Source organism: Elephas maximus, chromosome 17 (genome assembly GCF_024166365.1).
Source record: "Elephas maximus indicus isolate mEleMax1 chromosome 17, mEleMax1 primary haplotype, whole genome shotgun sequence".
Lineage (NCBI taxonomy): Eukaryota > Metazoa > Chordata > Mammalia > Proboscidea > Elephantidae > Elephas > Elephas maximus.
The window spans coordinates 13846803-13863858 of record NC_064835.1 but is presented as its reverse complement, the minus strand read 5'-3'; the positions used below and the strand labels follow the sequence as shown (position 1 = coordinate 13863858).

The 17056-nt window shown below is 43.8% G+C and overlaps 1 protein-coding gene across 1 annotated transcript in view; it reads right to left on the bottom strand.

Moving 5' to 3' along the window:
- TECTA (tectorin alpha) overlaps positions 1 to 16738 on the bottom strand; it is a 100776-nt gene extending 84038 nt beyond the window's left edge. The window contains exons 1-6 of the mRNA XM_049856799.1: positions 16675 to 16738; positions 13035 to 13168; positions 10157 to 10444; positions 5921 to 6058; positions 5410 to 5575; positions 1082 to 1494 (exon numbers count right to left, since the gene is read on the bottom strand). Coding sequence (XP_049712756.1) covers positions 1082 to 1494; positions 5410 to 5575; positions 5921 to 6058; positions 10157 to 10444; positions 13035 to 13168; positions 16675 to 16738 — 1203 coding nt within the window. The remainder of the gene's footprint in view (positions 1 to 1081; positions 1495 to 5409; positions 5576 to 5920; positions 6059 to 10156; positions 10445 to 13034; positions 13169 to 16674) is intronic.
- Positions 16739 to 17056: the final 318 nt, after the last annotated feature.

Here is a 17056-nt window from a genome sequence, read left to right as displayed (position 1 = left end):
TCTATGATGGTTAATCAAGGACCATACTGAATTTTGGGTTAGTACTTTTGTGTTTGGGGGCATTGATGGTCCACTGATAGACTTTTCACCTGCCATGAGGGAGGAGAGATCTACTTCCAAAAATCAGCCAATGAAAACCCTATGGGTCACGAAGGTGCTATCATGGATCACAGGAATGGCACAGGCCCAGGTAGCATTTCATTTTGTTGGGCATGGGGTCACCATAATACGGGGGCTAACTTGATGACAGCTTACAATGTTTTATGTTTGCATCATCTCCAGGGAATGGTCACATGTCTACAACTACACAAGCCTGGTCCATGGGAAATTAAACTTACCTCTCTTTTCAGCTACAGTAGTCCCCCCTTATCCACAGGGAATACATTCCAAGACCGCCCATGGATGCCTCAAACTGTGGATAGTACCGAACCCTATAGATACTATGTTTTCTCCTATACATACATACCTATGATAAAGCTTAATTTATAAATTAGGCACAGTAAGAGATTAACAACAATAATAATAAAATAGAGCAAATATAACAATATACTGTAATAAAACTTATGTGAATATGGTTCCCGGGTGGGATGGAGTGGTATGGCATGAGACTTCATCATGCCACTCATTTAACGTTTTCAGACCACACTTGACTGTGGATAACTGAAACCGTGGAAAATGAAACCACGGATAAGAGGGGACTACTGTACTTCAGAGCTGTGCATGTATGTGTGAGTGTGTTTGTGTGTCTCTGTGTGTGTCTATGAGTATGCCTGTGTATGAGTATGTCTGTGCATGTGTGTGTACCCCAGTATTAGTGAGGGAACAAAACATTTAAATGGACTTCAAGTTAAAAAGGAGATAGACATGTCAAGGAGAGAGCTTAGGTTAGTTCTTGTATACATAAAATCTGGCCTAGAAAAAAAAATTTATAAGCTATTTGTAAGGCAGGAAGAGCCGCACATCTCTTTGGTACTGTGGAGAGCCAAACAGCAGAACCAGGAGACCTGGGAAACTTCATCTTCCCCAGGCTGAAGAGTCTCCAGCTTCTCCATCTCCCCATGAAAGATGCAGAGGGGCTCACCTTGACTTTCCCATAGCTTCCTTTGGGGATGAGAACCTTGTAGCCATTCACCTCCACAGAGAGCTCCTTTACCCAGGAGACAGCCGAGCCACTCCGGTGTTCATTCTTGGCCTCCACGCTAAAGAAGGGGAGGCTAGAAGTCTGTAAGCACTGTCGGGCCAACAGGTAGGCACAGGAGCCTTGGAAGTGGAAGAGGAAGCCATCAAAAGTGTGGTAGTGCGGTTCCCCAAACACCACACATGTGCTGGTCTCCACAGGGCTGCAGTAGAAGAATTTCCCTTTGGGTTCACACATCTCATAGGGGCTACAAGAGGCCTCCTGGCAGTAGATCTCATTGTTGAAATCCAGACAGCGGCACTTGATGGTGCAGTTCAGGTCATCCCAGAATACCTCTCCTCGACGAAGGAACTGTCCTGGGGAATAATGACATTAAGCCAACATTTATTGAGCACTTACTCTCTATGCCAGGCATAGGGCTACATGCTGAATTTGCGCTGTACCATTTAATCCTATTAGGTAGGTATTGCCACCCCCATTTTACAAGTGAGGGAGCCAAGGCTTAAAAGAAGTTGAGTAATTTATCTAAGATCACTCCGTAACTCAGTGGTGAGGCCGGGATTCAAAGCTGGGGGTATCTGAACGCAAAGTCTAAGCCTCTTGCACTTTCACCTCCATGGCTGGTGAAGGAACCCTCATTCAAGGAAAGACACATTGTCTTTAATCCATAGGAAAGGAGTATTTTCCTCCCTTTCAGGAATAGGAGGAAAGGAATTCAGAAAGAAGACCAAGCTCACCCAAGTAACTCAGCAAAACTATCTGCATATTCATTTGCTCAATTGTTTGTTCATTCATTTATTCATTCAACAAACATTTGTTGAAGGCCCACTATGTGCCAGAAAATGTCAATAGCATGAATCAGGAGTCAGATGCACAAGTGTAAATTTCAGGCTCCCTGGGAAGACCCTGGAAAGAGTTGACCTCTGGGTTGGCACCTTCAGAAACACCTTTAGCCTCTGCACTGAGCCCCTCCCTCCAAGGTCTTGTGAAGACGCTGCCTAGGCACCTGTGCAGGCTGTCTTCTCCCTCACCTTAGGCCCTGTCCAAGTCCAGTTCTTCTCTCTTTAACCACTGGAAAGAACTATTTGGCAAGTACAGGACAGTAGGAGATTGAAGAAGAGGGGAAAATGGTTTTAAAGGTGGTGCTAGTTTTTAAAATATGCACTGTTATTTATTTCATAGACATTCAGTCTTTAAGACTGTTTTCCTAAATAAATGATTTTCTCCCCCGCAAAAAGTTGAAATTTGCTAGTTGATAACATCAACCTTCAATTGAAATAGGAGCATTTCTGGGCTGCGGGCTGTGTTCTAGACCTTGGCTGGGGTTGAGGGCCAAGAGAACTGGGCAAGTTAAAACTCTGCAACCAACCTCCAAGGCAATCGACTTCATTTCCACATGCCTCAGTTTTCTTTCCTTATAAAATTGTGATAACACTATTTTCTCATCCCTGTCTCATGTAGAACAGTGATGCTATAAAAAGCTGGCAGAGGTTGATAGAGATAGAAGCATCTGTAAATTAAGGCAGTCTGAAGAGGAAGGTATTACAAACACAACAGTAAGAAATGTAAGTAATGTCATGCACCTAGAATAACGGTAGTTTGGAAAGGGTTGGCTAAGGTTTCTCAAGTTTTTACAAAGTCAAATACCTAGTGAATAGCACCAGGCTACAGGTTAACCTAAGCAGAAGTCATGGGTGCTCCTGTAACTGTCCTTTCTACATCTGTCCAACAGGAACAATTATATTTCAACAAGCAATTGTTTCCTATCTGTTGAGAATAGGGTTCCAAAATGGGATAATAGATTTATCCAGGTCTCTAGTAGGTCATACGCATTGATCCTTAAAGCAGGCCCCAGCACTCTTTGGCACTAGTCCAGGGCTACATATATTGTAACAGCCTCTACTTGGTGTGATTTCCAGCCTCTGCTTTTCCAGGTTTCCAATAAATGAGAGGAAAATGCCTTTGAATAGGGGAGGTTTGGACAAAAAGGTAGACTCTCTGAGATAATTTTGTTTGTGAAATCATGATATAATAAACCAGCTCTCTGCAACACTTCCCCTGCTATAACCTAGGCCAACTCCCAGTCTCATTAGATTGATATATGCCCAGTGGCACATAAAAATGCACAGCCATCTGTATAAGGATATTGAATTTGTCCTGTCTATGAAACCCAAACCCATAACTCAAGAGGAAAAGAATGAAGTCAAAGTGGGGACTTTGTACACAGCGGGCACCTGGCCAACTGCACAGCTCTCCAAGCCAATGTTTCCCATTATCACAGCACTTCATTCCCAGGACTCAGGTGAAAGGCCCTCACTGGGCACTTGTACTGCATAGCCACAGCCAGTCAGCTCTGTGATGCCCAGACAAAGGGGGAGAGACATCTGGGTAAGAGTCTGTAACTTATCAGCCCCCTAGTCTGGGCCATAGCAGGGAGAAAGATAATATGGCATTGGTTGGTATCTTTCACACACTTAAGTGATACTGTGTTTAAACTCTACAAAGGAGGAGGGCACAATCTCTGAAATCCTGGTGTGCTTTGAACTGGATTCTTTCCTCTCCAGTTTAATACCAGCTTAGCTCCAAAACATTTATTTGCTATTCTGAACATGATGGACTTTGCAGGGTCCACAGACGCGAGGATATCAAGGAAGGCCATCTTCACAAATGACCTTTTCTGTGAGCAGAGGCAGAGGTTTGATAAGCCTGACCACAGGGCAGGACATGGTGGCAGAAGGTTTAGGCACTTCAGACCATGTGAATACAGCTTTTCTGTATATGAAACAAATTGAAGCTGAGCCAAGAGAGAAACGGGGGCCTCCTAGGGCTGCCAAGACATGCCATGCTTTCTATCAGATGAGGGGAAAGGACTCCCTGAAACCCGTATCCCAACCCAAGATTTTCTTAGAGATCTGAAAACACCAAGTCAATTTCCTTTCCTCAGGGTCTTCCTCTGTGCTTCCACAGCACCCTGGACTCATGTCTATCATAATATGTCTTATGCTGTGACATTGTTGTTCCTGTAGTTGTCCCTTACAACAGTAGTGGCTTTGGAGACTGGAGCACCTTCATCTCCAGCACCTAACAGAGTGGCTGGCACCTAGTTGGGGCTCTCAGAATGTTCACTGGAAAGTTGGGATGGATGGATGGATGGATGGATGGATGGATGGATGGATGGATGGATGGATGGATGGATGGATGGATGGATGGATGGATGGATGGATGGATGGATGGATGGATGGATGGATGGATGGATGGATGGATGGATGGATGGATGGATGGATGGATGGATGGATGGATGGATGGATGGATGGATGGATGGATGGATGGATGGATGGATGGATGGATGGATGGATGGATGGATGGATGGATGGATGGATGGATGGGTGGGTGGGTGGATGGGTGGATGGATGGAAGGGTGGATGGGTGGATGGGTGGATGATTTCCTGTTTCTATTTATTTCCACTACTGGAAGAAGAAATATTAACAGAAATTGTTTTTTCTGAATGCCTTTAGACTCTTAAGAAGCAGCAATTTCATAAACCGGGATGTTCCTGTGAGAGTCCTGGGCTGCTTAGCACATACAAAGAGGTTTTGATAGTTCAGAGGAGGCTCCAAACTTTTGATGCCAGTCTAAAGGAAACCCACTGAGGTCCAACGATAGCTTGCTCACAGAGACCTAAAGCTAGCTTTGATTCTCCCCAACTTCCTGAATGTTTTGAGGCTGCTGGGAGGATTTTAGGACAGAAGCTACCCCCAAAGACTATGATACTTTTTCTATCTGTCTTTCTAGTTGTACTTGGAAGTACTGATTTACCCTCATAGGGACTTGGTGACACTCCAAATTCGCCCACTCCTGTGGATTTACAAAGTGCAGATGGCAGAGTGAGAGTAAAGATGAGAAGAGAAATTTAAAGGGGAAATGGCAACAACAACAACAACAAAAATAATGTTAAACAGGAGGGCTTCCTTCTGTCCCTCTGGCTAAGAAATCACTCAGGATCCTGGCTGAATTTGGGGATGTTCAGAACAGGGAGCAGTGCTCACAACGCAAGCAAGGACTTTTAAATCCACAGTGTAGCAAATGCAGGGTTTCAGCTCCCGGAGTGATGAATGTGCATGCTAAGATTACCTTGATCTCCATTACCCAGCTGAGAGATGTCAAAAGAGCAAGGCATCAGGAACAAGCCGCCCCCATGGCTTGAAAGCCTGCCTGTCAATCTCAACTAAGCAAACTCTGCTTTGCCAGAAAGGAGAGGAAAAGCCTTTACCTCTGGAGGTGCAGCCATTGGCTGGGTCAATTTCCTTCCCATCAACTTTAAACGCCCAGCGGCCTGGAACGTTGACGTTTGTGGTCTCTTGAATATTCACAATGTCAGGGGTTCTGGACCCCGGGAGGCTGAAGAAATTGGTGAGGTTTCCACCATTAAATCCTGCCTGGAGCATAAAAGCAAGACAAGACTTCTGAGCACATATACCTCCCCCATGAGTTAACTTGCCCAAATACTTTATTTTCAGCATCTCGTACACCTGAAGGCCAGAGACCCCTTTTCCTGAGGTCCCTGGAGGACACCATTCCAGGTGAGAAAAACCTGTCTGGTCCATCCCACACCCAAGTCAAGGTATCCAAAATGGGCAAGGCTAGCCTTTTGCCCCACTTACAGATCAGACACGCTTCTCTAGTTAAAAGCTGTTGGCATTCCTTACAGGACACTGAGGAACATCAGCTTAGAGTTCAGTGATTTAGAAAGAGGCAGGAGGATGAAATGGAGAACCACCTACCTGTGCCATCACTCCACCAAGACCCGTCAGGGGATCCCCACCACTCGCAGTTCCAGTGGTCCAGTTAATTTCGTAGTAATTGAAGAGCGTGAATGTATAGGAGCCATCAGACACCAGGACAGCCTGGAAGGTGTTCACCTACAGGGTGGGAATGGATGTTCTCATGACTCACACTTCCAGGAGGTCCTATCTTCAACAGCGGCTGCCCTTAGCCTGCTCCCAAGCAGCTCAGAACTGATCAGCCTGACCCTTGGATCTGCCTTCCCTCCAAATCTGTTCTCGCCTCCAGTGAGAAAAGAAAGACCTGAGGGATTGTGCATCTAAAGGAGAAACTGCCTGCGGAAAAACCTAGAGTCTGACTCAGCGCCTCTCTTACATCCCTGACTTCTAGGAGACAGAAAACTCAGAGGCCCAGCTAAGCTTGTGCTAATAAGAGAGCACCTATAGATGGCAGCATGAGAATAAACTACAGAAAACAGCAAGCCAGGGAAAAGGAGGCAAGCACCTGTTGGCAGAGCTGTGGGCAGCCCAGCTCTGTTCCCAAAGCTGGCTGGGGTGGAGGGAGAAGAGCAAACAAATGCTAGCTGATGTGACTAAAGTGATGATAGCGCCTGCCTTCTCTCTCCTCCTGGACGACGCAGCTAATCTTGATGAGATGTCTCCCCTTTTTAAAATGCAAGTTGGAAAGTGATTTTTTAAAAGCACTTTGTGGGGAGAAACTGAGCCTCTAATTGAGCATTTATGCGTCACTTTATATCTTCAAAATCCTCAACACTCATCTGTACCTTCACTCAACCCTTACGCGATTTTTTGGCCCATTCCCATCTTAGAGCTAAGAAAACTGAGGACTCCACAGTGACCCAGCAACAGTGACTGGGACCCACACTAGAGCTCCCAGGTCAGGGCTAGGTGCATGGGCATCACATGCTGTCTTAATTTTTAACTTTTTAGGACTAGGATGCTATTTAAATTCAAAAGACTTTGCGTGCAATTTTCAGAAATAAGCTGTAGCAAACCCCATCCTTTACTACTTCCCTTTGCCGATCCTTACCTTTTGACACGTGTTTACAGGAAATTAAAAATAGAGTTAAAAGGAGAGGCTCCATTGACCTTTTCCCATTCAAACCCAGCACTTTTCCCAGCTGCCTGATACCATCCTGGTGAACATTCTACCAGGCCCAGAGGAAGACCCAAATCCTTATCTTGTGCAATCAAACTGGGGTAGAGTATCTTGGAAGCCCCAAATCTTCCCATCCTGGACAGTCCTGGGCAGGGAGACAAGGTGCAAGTAAAGAAAAGCCCTTTTTGTACAGGACAACATTCTCAAGCTCTGTTCTTGCCACAGCTGATGGTGTTTACGATAAAGTCACCCAGGTATATGCCTTCATTCTCTGGTCCCATTCAACAAAAGCGTGAAGTGGGACACAGAGATGAGAGAGCTCTGGATTACTAGAAGGTCAGGAGCAGGGTCAGGTCCAAGAGACAGTTGCAAAGTCAAGGTCATAAAACAAGGGCTAAATCGGAACCCTCCTTCAGACCAGGATTCCTCTTCAGGGAGTGAATTGCTTCCTGAAGTTAGAAACATCTTTGGTCCAAGCAGGTCTTGAGAACAACCCAGTTCTGATCCCAGAAGTCACCCGAAGCCAAGCCGGCCATCCTCATAACATTCTAGAGGCTGACTGTTGTCAACCCCGCACTCACTAGCCCTCCTGCAGTCCTACTCTCTCTCTCACACATGCCCCTACACATAACAGATTTCTTCTATACCAGTTTTAAGATTCCTCTGAATCTGCTTTCCAGAAACCATTTTTTCAACTCTTGAAAGCCCTGTTATATACTTCTGAGGAAGTCTGATGTGACTCAGAGGAGGCAGCAGAGGAAGAAGTTCAAGATTGCAAATTAGGAAGCTGGCTTAAACCACTGCACTGCCTGTTACGAGGTTTGAATCCCTATTCTTACCACCTGAGCAAGGTGCTTACCCTCTCTGGGCCTGTCTCCTCATCTTTCAAGTGGAGATAACATTTATCATGAAACATTTTTGTGAGGGTTGAATGACACACAAAAAAGCCTATCACAGTGCTCACACGTAGTAAGCCCTCAATATTTGTTTTTCTTCCTTGAAGTAAATATGTCTCCTTCCCCTTCCCCTTCCCTTTCTATCGGGCTTCCGGGAGATTTTCTGCCTTTAATGATCTGTCAAGGGGCAGTAGTGGCTCAGTGGTAGAATTATTGCCTTCCATGAGGGAGTCCCGGGTTTGATTCCTGGCCAGTGCACCTCAGGCACAGCCACCACCTGTCTGTCAGTGGAAGCTTGCACGTTGCTCTGATGCTGAACAGGTTTTAGTGGAGCTTCCAGACTAAGACGGACCAAAGAAGAAAAGCCTGACGATCTACTTCCGAAAATCAGCCACTGAAAACACCGTGGATCACAAGGGTCTGATCCCATTGTGCTTGGGTTTCCGTGAGCTGTGGGCCAAACAGACAGCAGCTGACAACATCAATCTCTCAAGCACCGTGTTTAGTCTGCCTGATGATATATGAAAGGGGAGCTTGGAAACCCTGGTGGTAGAGTGGTTAAGTGCTTCGGCTGCTAACCAAATGGTCGGCAGTTTGAATCCACCAGGTGCTCCTTGGAAAATCTATGGGGCAGTTCTACTCTGTCCTACATGGTTGCTTTGAGTCGGAATTGACTTGACAGCAACGGGTTTGGTCTAGTTTTTTTTAATAAATGGGGAAAGCTGGCATAGTGGGAGATGAAAGAGGTGGGGCCAACTTAAAGATTAGAGACTGACGGACACTTTGCAGCTACAGAGGATGGTAACACCTTTTTCTCCAAGGAGCTCAGAGCACTTAGATGTTACATCATTCATCCTCATAGAAAGAGTTCTCACCTAGCCGAGAAATTCACTCCAAAGTACAAACCAGAAAGTACCTAAATTACCTTGTCGATTTTTATTGCCAATGGAAGTTTTTTTTTTTTTTTTTTGAAAAAATGGTGGTCAGCATTTGATGGGCATTTCTTCTCTTTTTTTCCCACTTGACACTAAAATTTATCGATTGCTGGCATCCCGCATTCTAACTCCGTAAGGCATGAGGCTTAAAGGACATAAAACATCACCCAAGGAGTCGTTAGCAATCCATAACATGACAGAGGGAAATGTATGCTTCTTTAGAGGTTATTTCTAGCCCATGCATCCACTCTTAAAACTTGTGTCTTTCTGTTCTACAAAACCTCTTAGCAATAAAGTGCTTCTTGATGCTCTGGCCAGAAGGTGCTAAAACGCAATGTGCTTACTGTGTTGTAGCTTTGAGCTGCAAGCCCAGCACTTCTCTACTTCTGCCTCTCACTCAGTAGCTTCTGCTCCACCCCTAAACAACTGACTCCTTGCCAAGGAAATTGGAAAACAGAAGGAATTTAAAATAATCCTAAGAAAGTGAAAGGCAGATTTTTGAGTGCAATTACCCAGGTGAAGATGCGCCTGCTAACTTCAAACATCTCCACTGCCAATGTCACCCGAGCAAGCTGCAGTGTCTCATGAAAACTGGGTTCTGTCCCTTTACGCAGACAGTTGATTATCTCTACCATAATGCCAGTGATAATCTTTCTTATGTGACTTTTATTTGACTGCTCATTTGGGATTTCAGAGCAGATGTTGAAACTTTATTCACGAAACGTTCTAACTGCCCACTCTCATTAACATCAAATATGAATAATTTCAGCCTGATCACAATAAAAAAAAAAAAAAGCCATAACATAATACAATGAGCCAGGTCATTTATGCCCAAATCCAGCACCCTGCTTTCCTCTTCCTACCAGGTTTTGGGAAAAAAATGGAAATCAGTGATGGAGAGAGGCATTTGTATCCCTGTCAAGAAGAAAAGACCTTTGGATTCCTGGATGAGTCCCTACTCATGAGGCCTGGAACAGGTCTCGGTGCTCCAATCACTCTTCAGCCAAATAGGAACGCTGCCCCCTGCAAGAAAATTGTTGGGGTCTTTCTAGATACCGGTCATGATTTGTGATAGGGTGACACTTCTGAAATATCACAGCTGACTCGACTGGTTAGTTGTGATATTTCCCGCTATTTCCTGGAAAGTAGGTGGCAAGGCTCATTAGTTTAACTCAAGGGAACCGACTCCCCTCTGCTCTAACAATTAGACTCCTTGGCGGTAGTGAAGATGGACAAGAATTAGATGTCAGAATATGAAGTGGAAAAGGGAAATTTGAATTATTACAGGTGTGGTGCTGCTCCCTCCATAAAACGTGACTTCCTCCCATGTCACAATGAAAACCCAAGTGGCAGAGAAGGTTCCCATGTCTTTGAAGTACTTCCTGATGTCCTTGGTAGCTCTTTTCAAGATGGCAGGATCCATGGTCTCTCTGTAATAGATCTCGCCTCGAATTCCATTGTGCACATCTGCCCAAAATGGGGCAATGAAGGCCCTCCCATCTGTCAGGGGAAAGGATTCTGGCGTGAACTGGCTTACTAGCACATTGAAGGAAACAACTCCGTTGTTATTGACCTGCCAAAAGAAGAGAGGGTTTGCACAGTGGATCTGAAACTGTGACAACTTCAGACTCACAAACCGAGACAGACATTCATGTAGTCACACGAATGAAGACAACTTTTAAACTATTGAATTAGAACTCCCAAACACCAGCTTCCATTGCTCAGATTAGGAGGTTCATTTACTTCCAGACAAACTCATTGGTTTTCTTTCACTTTCAATTTGTTGTCGGCTCCATTTCTTATTAATAATCAGTCTGATTTTCATGTTCTCTATCCTATCTTTATTTACACTTATCAAATGCTACTGAGTTGTGTGTGACAGTGTGTGTGTTTGTGTGTGCGTATACTCGTGTGTGGGTGTGTATTGGGGGCTATGAAGGGAGTAAAGTGGGTAATAAAGACAGACCCAGTGTTACAGATGCAAAATCATCAGAAATAAAACAACAGGGAAGCATAAAGCTAAATTAAAAAAAAAAATTGAGAAATTCTACATTCAAGATTGATCCTTATTATATGCCTAAGATAAATCAAATACTCCATCCATCATCAATCTCAAATCTCAGGAAACCAAATCCTGCTCTGGATGAAGTATTTAAAAGATTTCTATTGATGTCACAACCACTTCTGTACTCAGAACAAGGACAAGGTTAAGACCTACAGATGCCCAATTCCATTATTGCTCTTGCCGTTTGATGAGCTCTTTGTACAATCACTGCATAAAAATCGAGACATGGATACTTTACATGGTATATGTAAATGACAATCTAATGGCAGTTTCTTCATGATTTGTGAATAACTTGGTAAGTTTATCAAATTAGTAAACCTTACTGCAAATCCCAAGTCAATATATACACTCGGATTACATAGAACCTGTAAACAATCAAGTTTCCGCCAGCATCTGTAGCTGTATACGTCAGCAAATAAGGCTGATTTGAGGGCAAATAAGTTTGCCTCAAACTAAGGATCCTCTTTTTGCAAAGGCAAGAACTTGTTAGACTCCATGTCACTTTGGGTGATAGGGGAGAAAGAGGAGTTTAACAAAATACATTTATTCTAAAGGCCTAGGAGACAAAAGCTTCTAGAATGGAAGTCCCGTACTCCCCTCTCCTCCCTAAAGTCAGGTTGACACATTCCTAAACTTACAATCAGCAGGTACAGACTAGAGAGGGTCTTCCGTGAGTAGAGTATATTAAGCTCAGGGTACCAGGGCCATGTGTTTGCTAGGAAGTAATAGATGTAATTAAAACACATGGCTAGCAAAGGGAATGGCAATGGCTCACAGGTGTTTTAATTACATTCTATAGATAACATCAGTGGTTCTCAAACTTTCATGGACACCGGAATCACCTGGAGGTTTTGGTAGACACCGATTACTGGTTCCCACCGCCCCCCCGCCCCGAGATTTTCTGATTCAGTCATTCTGGGGTGGGGCCTATGAAGTTACATTTATACCCAGTTCCCAGGTGATGCTGATGCTCCAGGCTCAGGGACAACACTTTGAGAACCGCTAGTTAGATAATGGACCAAACCAAATCAGTCGCTGCAAGTCAGTTCTGACTTACGGCAACCCGTGTGTATCCAAGTAGAACAGTGCTCTATAGCTGAGTTTTCGGAAGTAGATCGCCAGGCCTGTCTTTTGGGGTGCCTAAAGGTCCACTGGGTGGAATTGAACCTCCAACCTTTTGGTTAGCAGCCAAGCATGTTAACCATTCACACTACCTGGGACTCCTAGATAATGGAAGAGGGAACAGTTTTCTAATGGGAATCAGCCCTGAGCTATAAGTCAAAAGTTGGGGAAGATAGAGGTCCCAGATATGGAGATAGCCAGAGGTAGAGCGACTTGGAGTTCTGTTTCTTTCTCCAGTACAGGGCACAGGGCAGGATAAGACAGGGTATAGTCTATGCATGCCTCTCACAATCCTTTAAGGCCAAAGAGGAAAACAGCTTCAGTTGCTCTGAACCATCCTCTCCACATGCAGCAGTCTCACGAGCTGCCAATCCGATGATCCAAACAAATAATTTGAGAACACAGCTGCCCAGGAGGCCTTTGACAGAAAATGGTTATCATCTCTTAGCACACGCTTGATAATGAGACCCTCTGGCATTTTTACAGACCCAATAAGAGTGGCAAATTCTGCAAACAACTTTTGTACGATAGTGGCTTAGCCCTCAACTGTGCCGTGACTCTGCACCAAATTGGTAGCAAGCCCGTGAACAGCAGATGCCTAAACTTTTCACACTCACGGAAGGAAAAGAAAAATAAAATTGTTCCTATTGTGGTTCATTTTATCTTTTTATCTTGTCGGGTAGCAGAAATAATGTCTATAGCACTGGGGCCTCTGCCTCACTTCAGTGTTTAATCATCCACAAGAGCCATATTTTATATACCTTTGCTATGAACATTAGCCATTAAATATACCTTTGACTTTCTTAATCATAAAACCCATCAGCTCATGAAATCTCAGAACTTCTTGTTTTGGCTGCCAATAAATCCTCCATTCCCAGAGCCTTGGAAGAGGGTATTTAAGATGCTTTTTTTTTTTCCTTAATGACAAACAAAACAAAGAGTCCCAGAGCAATAGCTGGGCCGCTCCCCCACTTACATAGACAGTTCGGTAAGGAATGCCAAAGAAGAAAACAGGGATGGCCAACTTAATTTCCGAGGAGCTTCCATCGTCTACTTTGGGGGTTTTGGTGTCATTCTGCCAGAATGGATACATGAGCTCCCTGGGCTGGGCTGTCAAGAGATAGAGTGGTTAGATAGGCAGCAACTCCCTCTTCCACATGGCAAGCTACTGCCCTCCCACCTCTAAAGCCAGCTTCTTTCAGGAAGTCTTGCAAACTAAATGCAAATCAGATTGCCTTTTTATGTATCCTAACCCTAAGCCCTGGTGGCATAGCAGTTAAGAGCTAGGGCTGCTAACCAAAAGGCTGGCAGTTCGAATCCACGAGACACTCCTTGGAAACTCTATAGGGCAGTTCTATCCTGTACTATAGTGTCACCATGAGTCGGAATCGACTCGACGGCAATGGGTTTAGTTTTAGTTTGGAATCCTAAGTCACACAAGCACATTATTTCCTGCCTCCGGGAAAGGGGGGTTAAGAGTGATGCCATGTCTTCTTAAGAAAAATCAGTTCATGCTTAATTTCTCTGCTTCCATGCTTTTTGAGGAGAGCAGGGGTGAACACTGGCTGGAAAGTCATGAGATCACCGCTGCCCGGAGCAATCAGGGCCCTGAGAAGTGCCTGTCAGTCAGCAGTGGCCTAGGAGGCTGGATCAGAAGGCAAGGGGTAGAGAAAATGGCCGTTCCTACGGAGCACCCTTCCAGCTCAAGAATTCATCTATCTTGTCCTTTCCTGAAAAGAGTCCCCTCCCTTCTGCTGCACAATTGGAAAAGACACCAGATCACAGAAGGAAATAACACTTGGAACCGGGACAAAAGTGGGAGAAGAGGGTTTGCAGTAGCCGGCCGGAGAATGACCTCGATTGAGCGCTGGCCCTTCAAGAAGGCTTTCTGCCCAACTCTTGTTTACAAAGACAGAGGTGGATCCTCTGGGGCTGAGGGAGGCTGGGCCCTTGAAAACTCTCTGGAGAGAAGGCACAGGGTTCTTACTCATCATCCTAGTCAAAAGGTGAGAGTCATCACACAAACAAACACAGCACCCTCTTGTAACAGCGTCATCACCTCTGCTGGCAACGCAGCTGATTCTCAGAAGTTTTCCATTCAAACTCTTGTAAAGTGTGGCCCAGTTTGGACAGAGAAATTAGACAACTTCCCCAGGGTCTTCCTCACTGATTTTCAGGTCCAGTGGGCACCTATGAAATAATCTACATTTTCGTGGCACTTTCTCTTTTCTCTGTCCTCTTGAATGAAAATAGAATATCAAAAAAAGGAAAAAAGTGTTAGCTTTCAAGGGCCCTGGCCAATCCCTTTTGGACTTCCGGTCACAGTTCTCCAGGGACCTGCTTGCTGCACTCCAGACGCTAACACCCATTCTCATGTTGTGGGGGCCTCTCCTTGGAAAAGTCCCTGCTTTAAAAAAAAAAAAAATTTTTTTTTTTTTTTTTTTTTTTGTGCTGATGGAGCAGATAGGCTAGTGAGCCTCTGGCCCAGGACCGTCCTGCTCCTTTGGGAGCCTTTTAGGGAGCAGACAACAGCTCACGTAAAAGAGAAAGCAGAGTTCGGAGCAGCGCCTGGCCAAACCACAGCTTCCCTAGTTCCGGAACAGGAGGAAACCTGCTGGGCTGGAGAGCTAGTCTGTTTTAAGGGCTAACTTCAGAGGAGAGCAGAGAAAAATCATCCACTCATCATTATGCTCCCAACCTCAGAAGGTTCTGGACGCTGACCATATTTTAACCTTTAGGAGGCGCTGTATCAAGTTTAATTACAGGAGCACTCAGCCGATGTGCTTTATCTCCTATGACTGTCATTAGGTGAGAAAGGGCTTTCTCACATTTGTATTTAAACACAAAAGCAACCTATTCCAAATTCTTAGAAATTAAAAAATCTCTTTATAATCCCTACCACTGCATTATATACAGGTACTTATTAACTTTTGTATGATGATGCAGTTCTTCAAATTAATAATAAAAGATCAAGCCATGTCAAGGATTTATCCTTTCTGTGGAATTTTTTGAGAGTCATGCACAAGTGTGAATAAGGGTTCAAGTTCTCAGTGAATTGTAATCATGCTCATGGAAATATTCATTGGTATTTTGGGCAGCATTGGCTAACCTGCTTAGGAAATGGAAACCCCGTCCACAACCCCTCAAGGAGGAGACAAAAAAAGAAGCATGGAAACCTCTCCTAACTTCTGTCTCTGCTCCAAAGGTGAGGCAAATGTGCAAGATTCTTCTGTTCCTAAGTGATCCTAATTAGTTCGTGATTTTGAACAGGAAAGAACGGACAGCTAAAAATGATCCGTTCTAGGCAGAATACAAATAATAAGGATATCTAGTATAGTAAATACTCAATAAATGCTTGTTCAGTGAATAAATGAATGAGAAAACGGTGCTTCATAAAAGGTAGTATAATTTCCACCTCAGAAACCATTACTATTATAAAAATATAACTTGTTAACAGCATGGCCTGTCAATAGTGTTAGAGTTAGTGAAAGAAAGAATATTCCTATCCATGCTGGCTTTAGGCTGGTGATTTCACAATAGACAACTATGTTTCCTTCCACCAAATAAAATTGTACTTGTGATGGGGCACAATTAGGAGCATGAAGCCAGTGGGGCTCTTCCGCTATTGTGGAGTTTCACACGCATGGAGTTTACATGCTACAACTGGTTAAATTTCTCCAACCCTGAGAAAATATTAGGGCTATACATGTCTTGGAGCCCTGGCGGTACGGTGGTTACAAGCTCGGCTGCAAACCAAAAGTTCAGCAGTTCAAATCCACCAGCCGCTCCTTGGAAACCCTGTGGAGCAGTTCTACTCTGTCCTATAGGGTCGCCACGAGTCAGAGTTGACTCGACAGGAACGGGTCTTATACATCTCTTCATCTCAAATTTATAATCATGTACGAGCTAAGCTAAAAAAAAAACAGACAAAACAAAGAAAAATGTTTAGAAGATTAGCCATAAAAGTTTAAAAAGTTGAAGATCTATGCAGAATGTCCCATCTCGTCTAAAATCCAAAGAAAGATGAGTATAAAAACAACAAACAGTAGAAAGAATTGTACGTGGCCTTTCACCTACCCAGGGCAATGCTACACAGATAAAAAGACACAATTACTGAGGGGAATAATTTTTTTATTTCACTTGGAGTTTAAAATTTTTGGCCGTGTAAAAGGTCACTGATACACAAGTCTCAAACATCAATGCCTTTGTAACTTCCTGAGTTTTGGCTAAAACAAGTTCATTTTTAAAATTCTTTTCCACAGGTTAAATGCCTTAATGAGAATCTATTAACAGGCATGAGTGCACACACGCTTACCCTATATACGTTTAATGAAAATAATTTGCATTATTTTAAAGAACTACTTCATTAAAATAGGGAAAACTGGTATATACAGATTGTATTCAAACTTAAGTTAGGAGAAGTAGGAATGTAAGTGAACGTCATCCAAAGTTAACGCATTTTGCCCTTGACAACAGGATTTAATTTACTTTTTTTTTTTGTTGTATCTGTAGACACATGTACACCTGCGCTTACAACCATAGTTCCAACAAAAGTGTCTCTTTATAAATTCAAGAGCATGCTAATCAAGAGCTGCATGGAATTCTATAGTACTCACCTTGGTGCCGTACAAGTGCGAAGATGAAAGAGACCCAAATTCTAAGTAATGATGAATAATTCATCCTGGAATTTTAAAAAGAAAAAGAAAAAAATCCCCAGCTTGCCAGAGTAAATAGAACACCAGGTGTGTTTGGTGGCAAATCCCAAGACACACCGCAACCATCACAGGACAAATTCATATAACATCAACAGTTCTGAGTCGGGTGAGAATTCCCCCAAAGCCGGCAGGTCCTCTGAAGTTCAACACTTTGGGAACAAATTAGTCCCCCATTAGAAGCCAGTTGGAAAGGGTAATGAGATCATTCAAATTGTCATGTAATTATGTATAATCAGCCAGAGTGGCAATGAGTAGAGCAAAGTCTTCTACTCTGCAACTATGA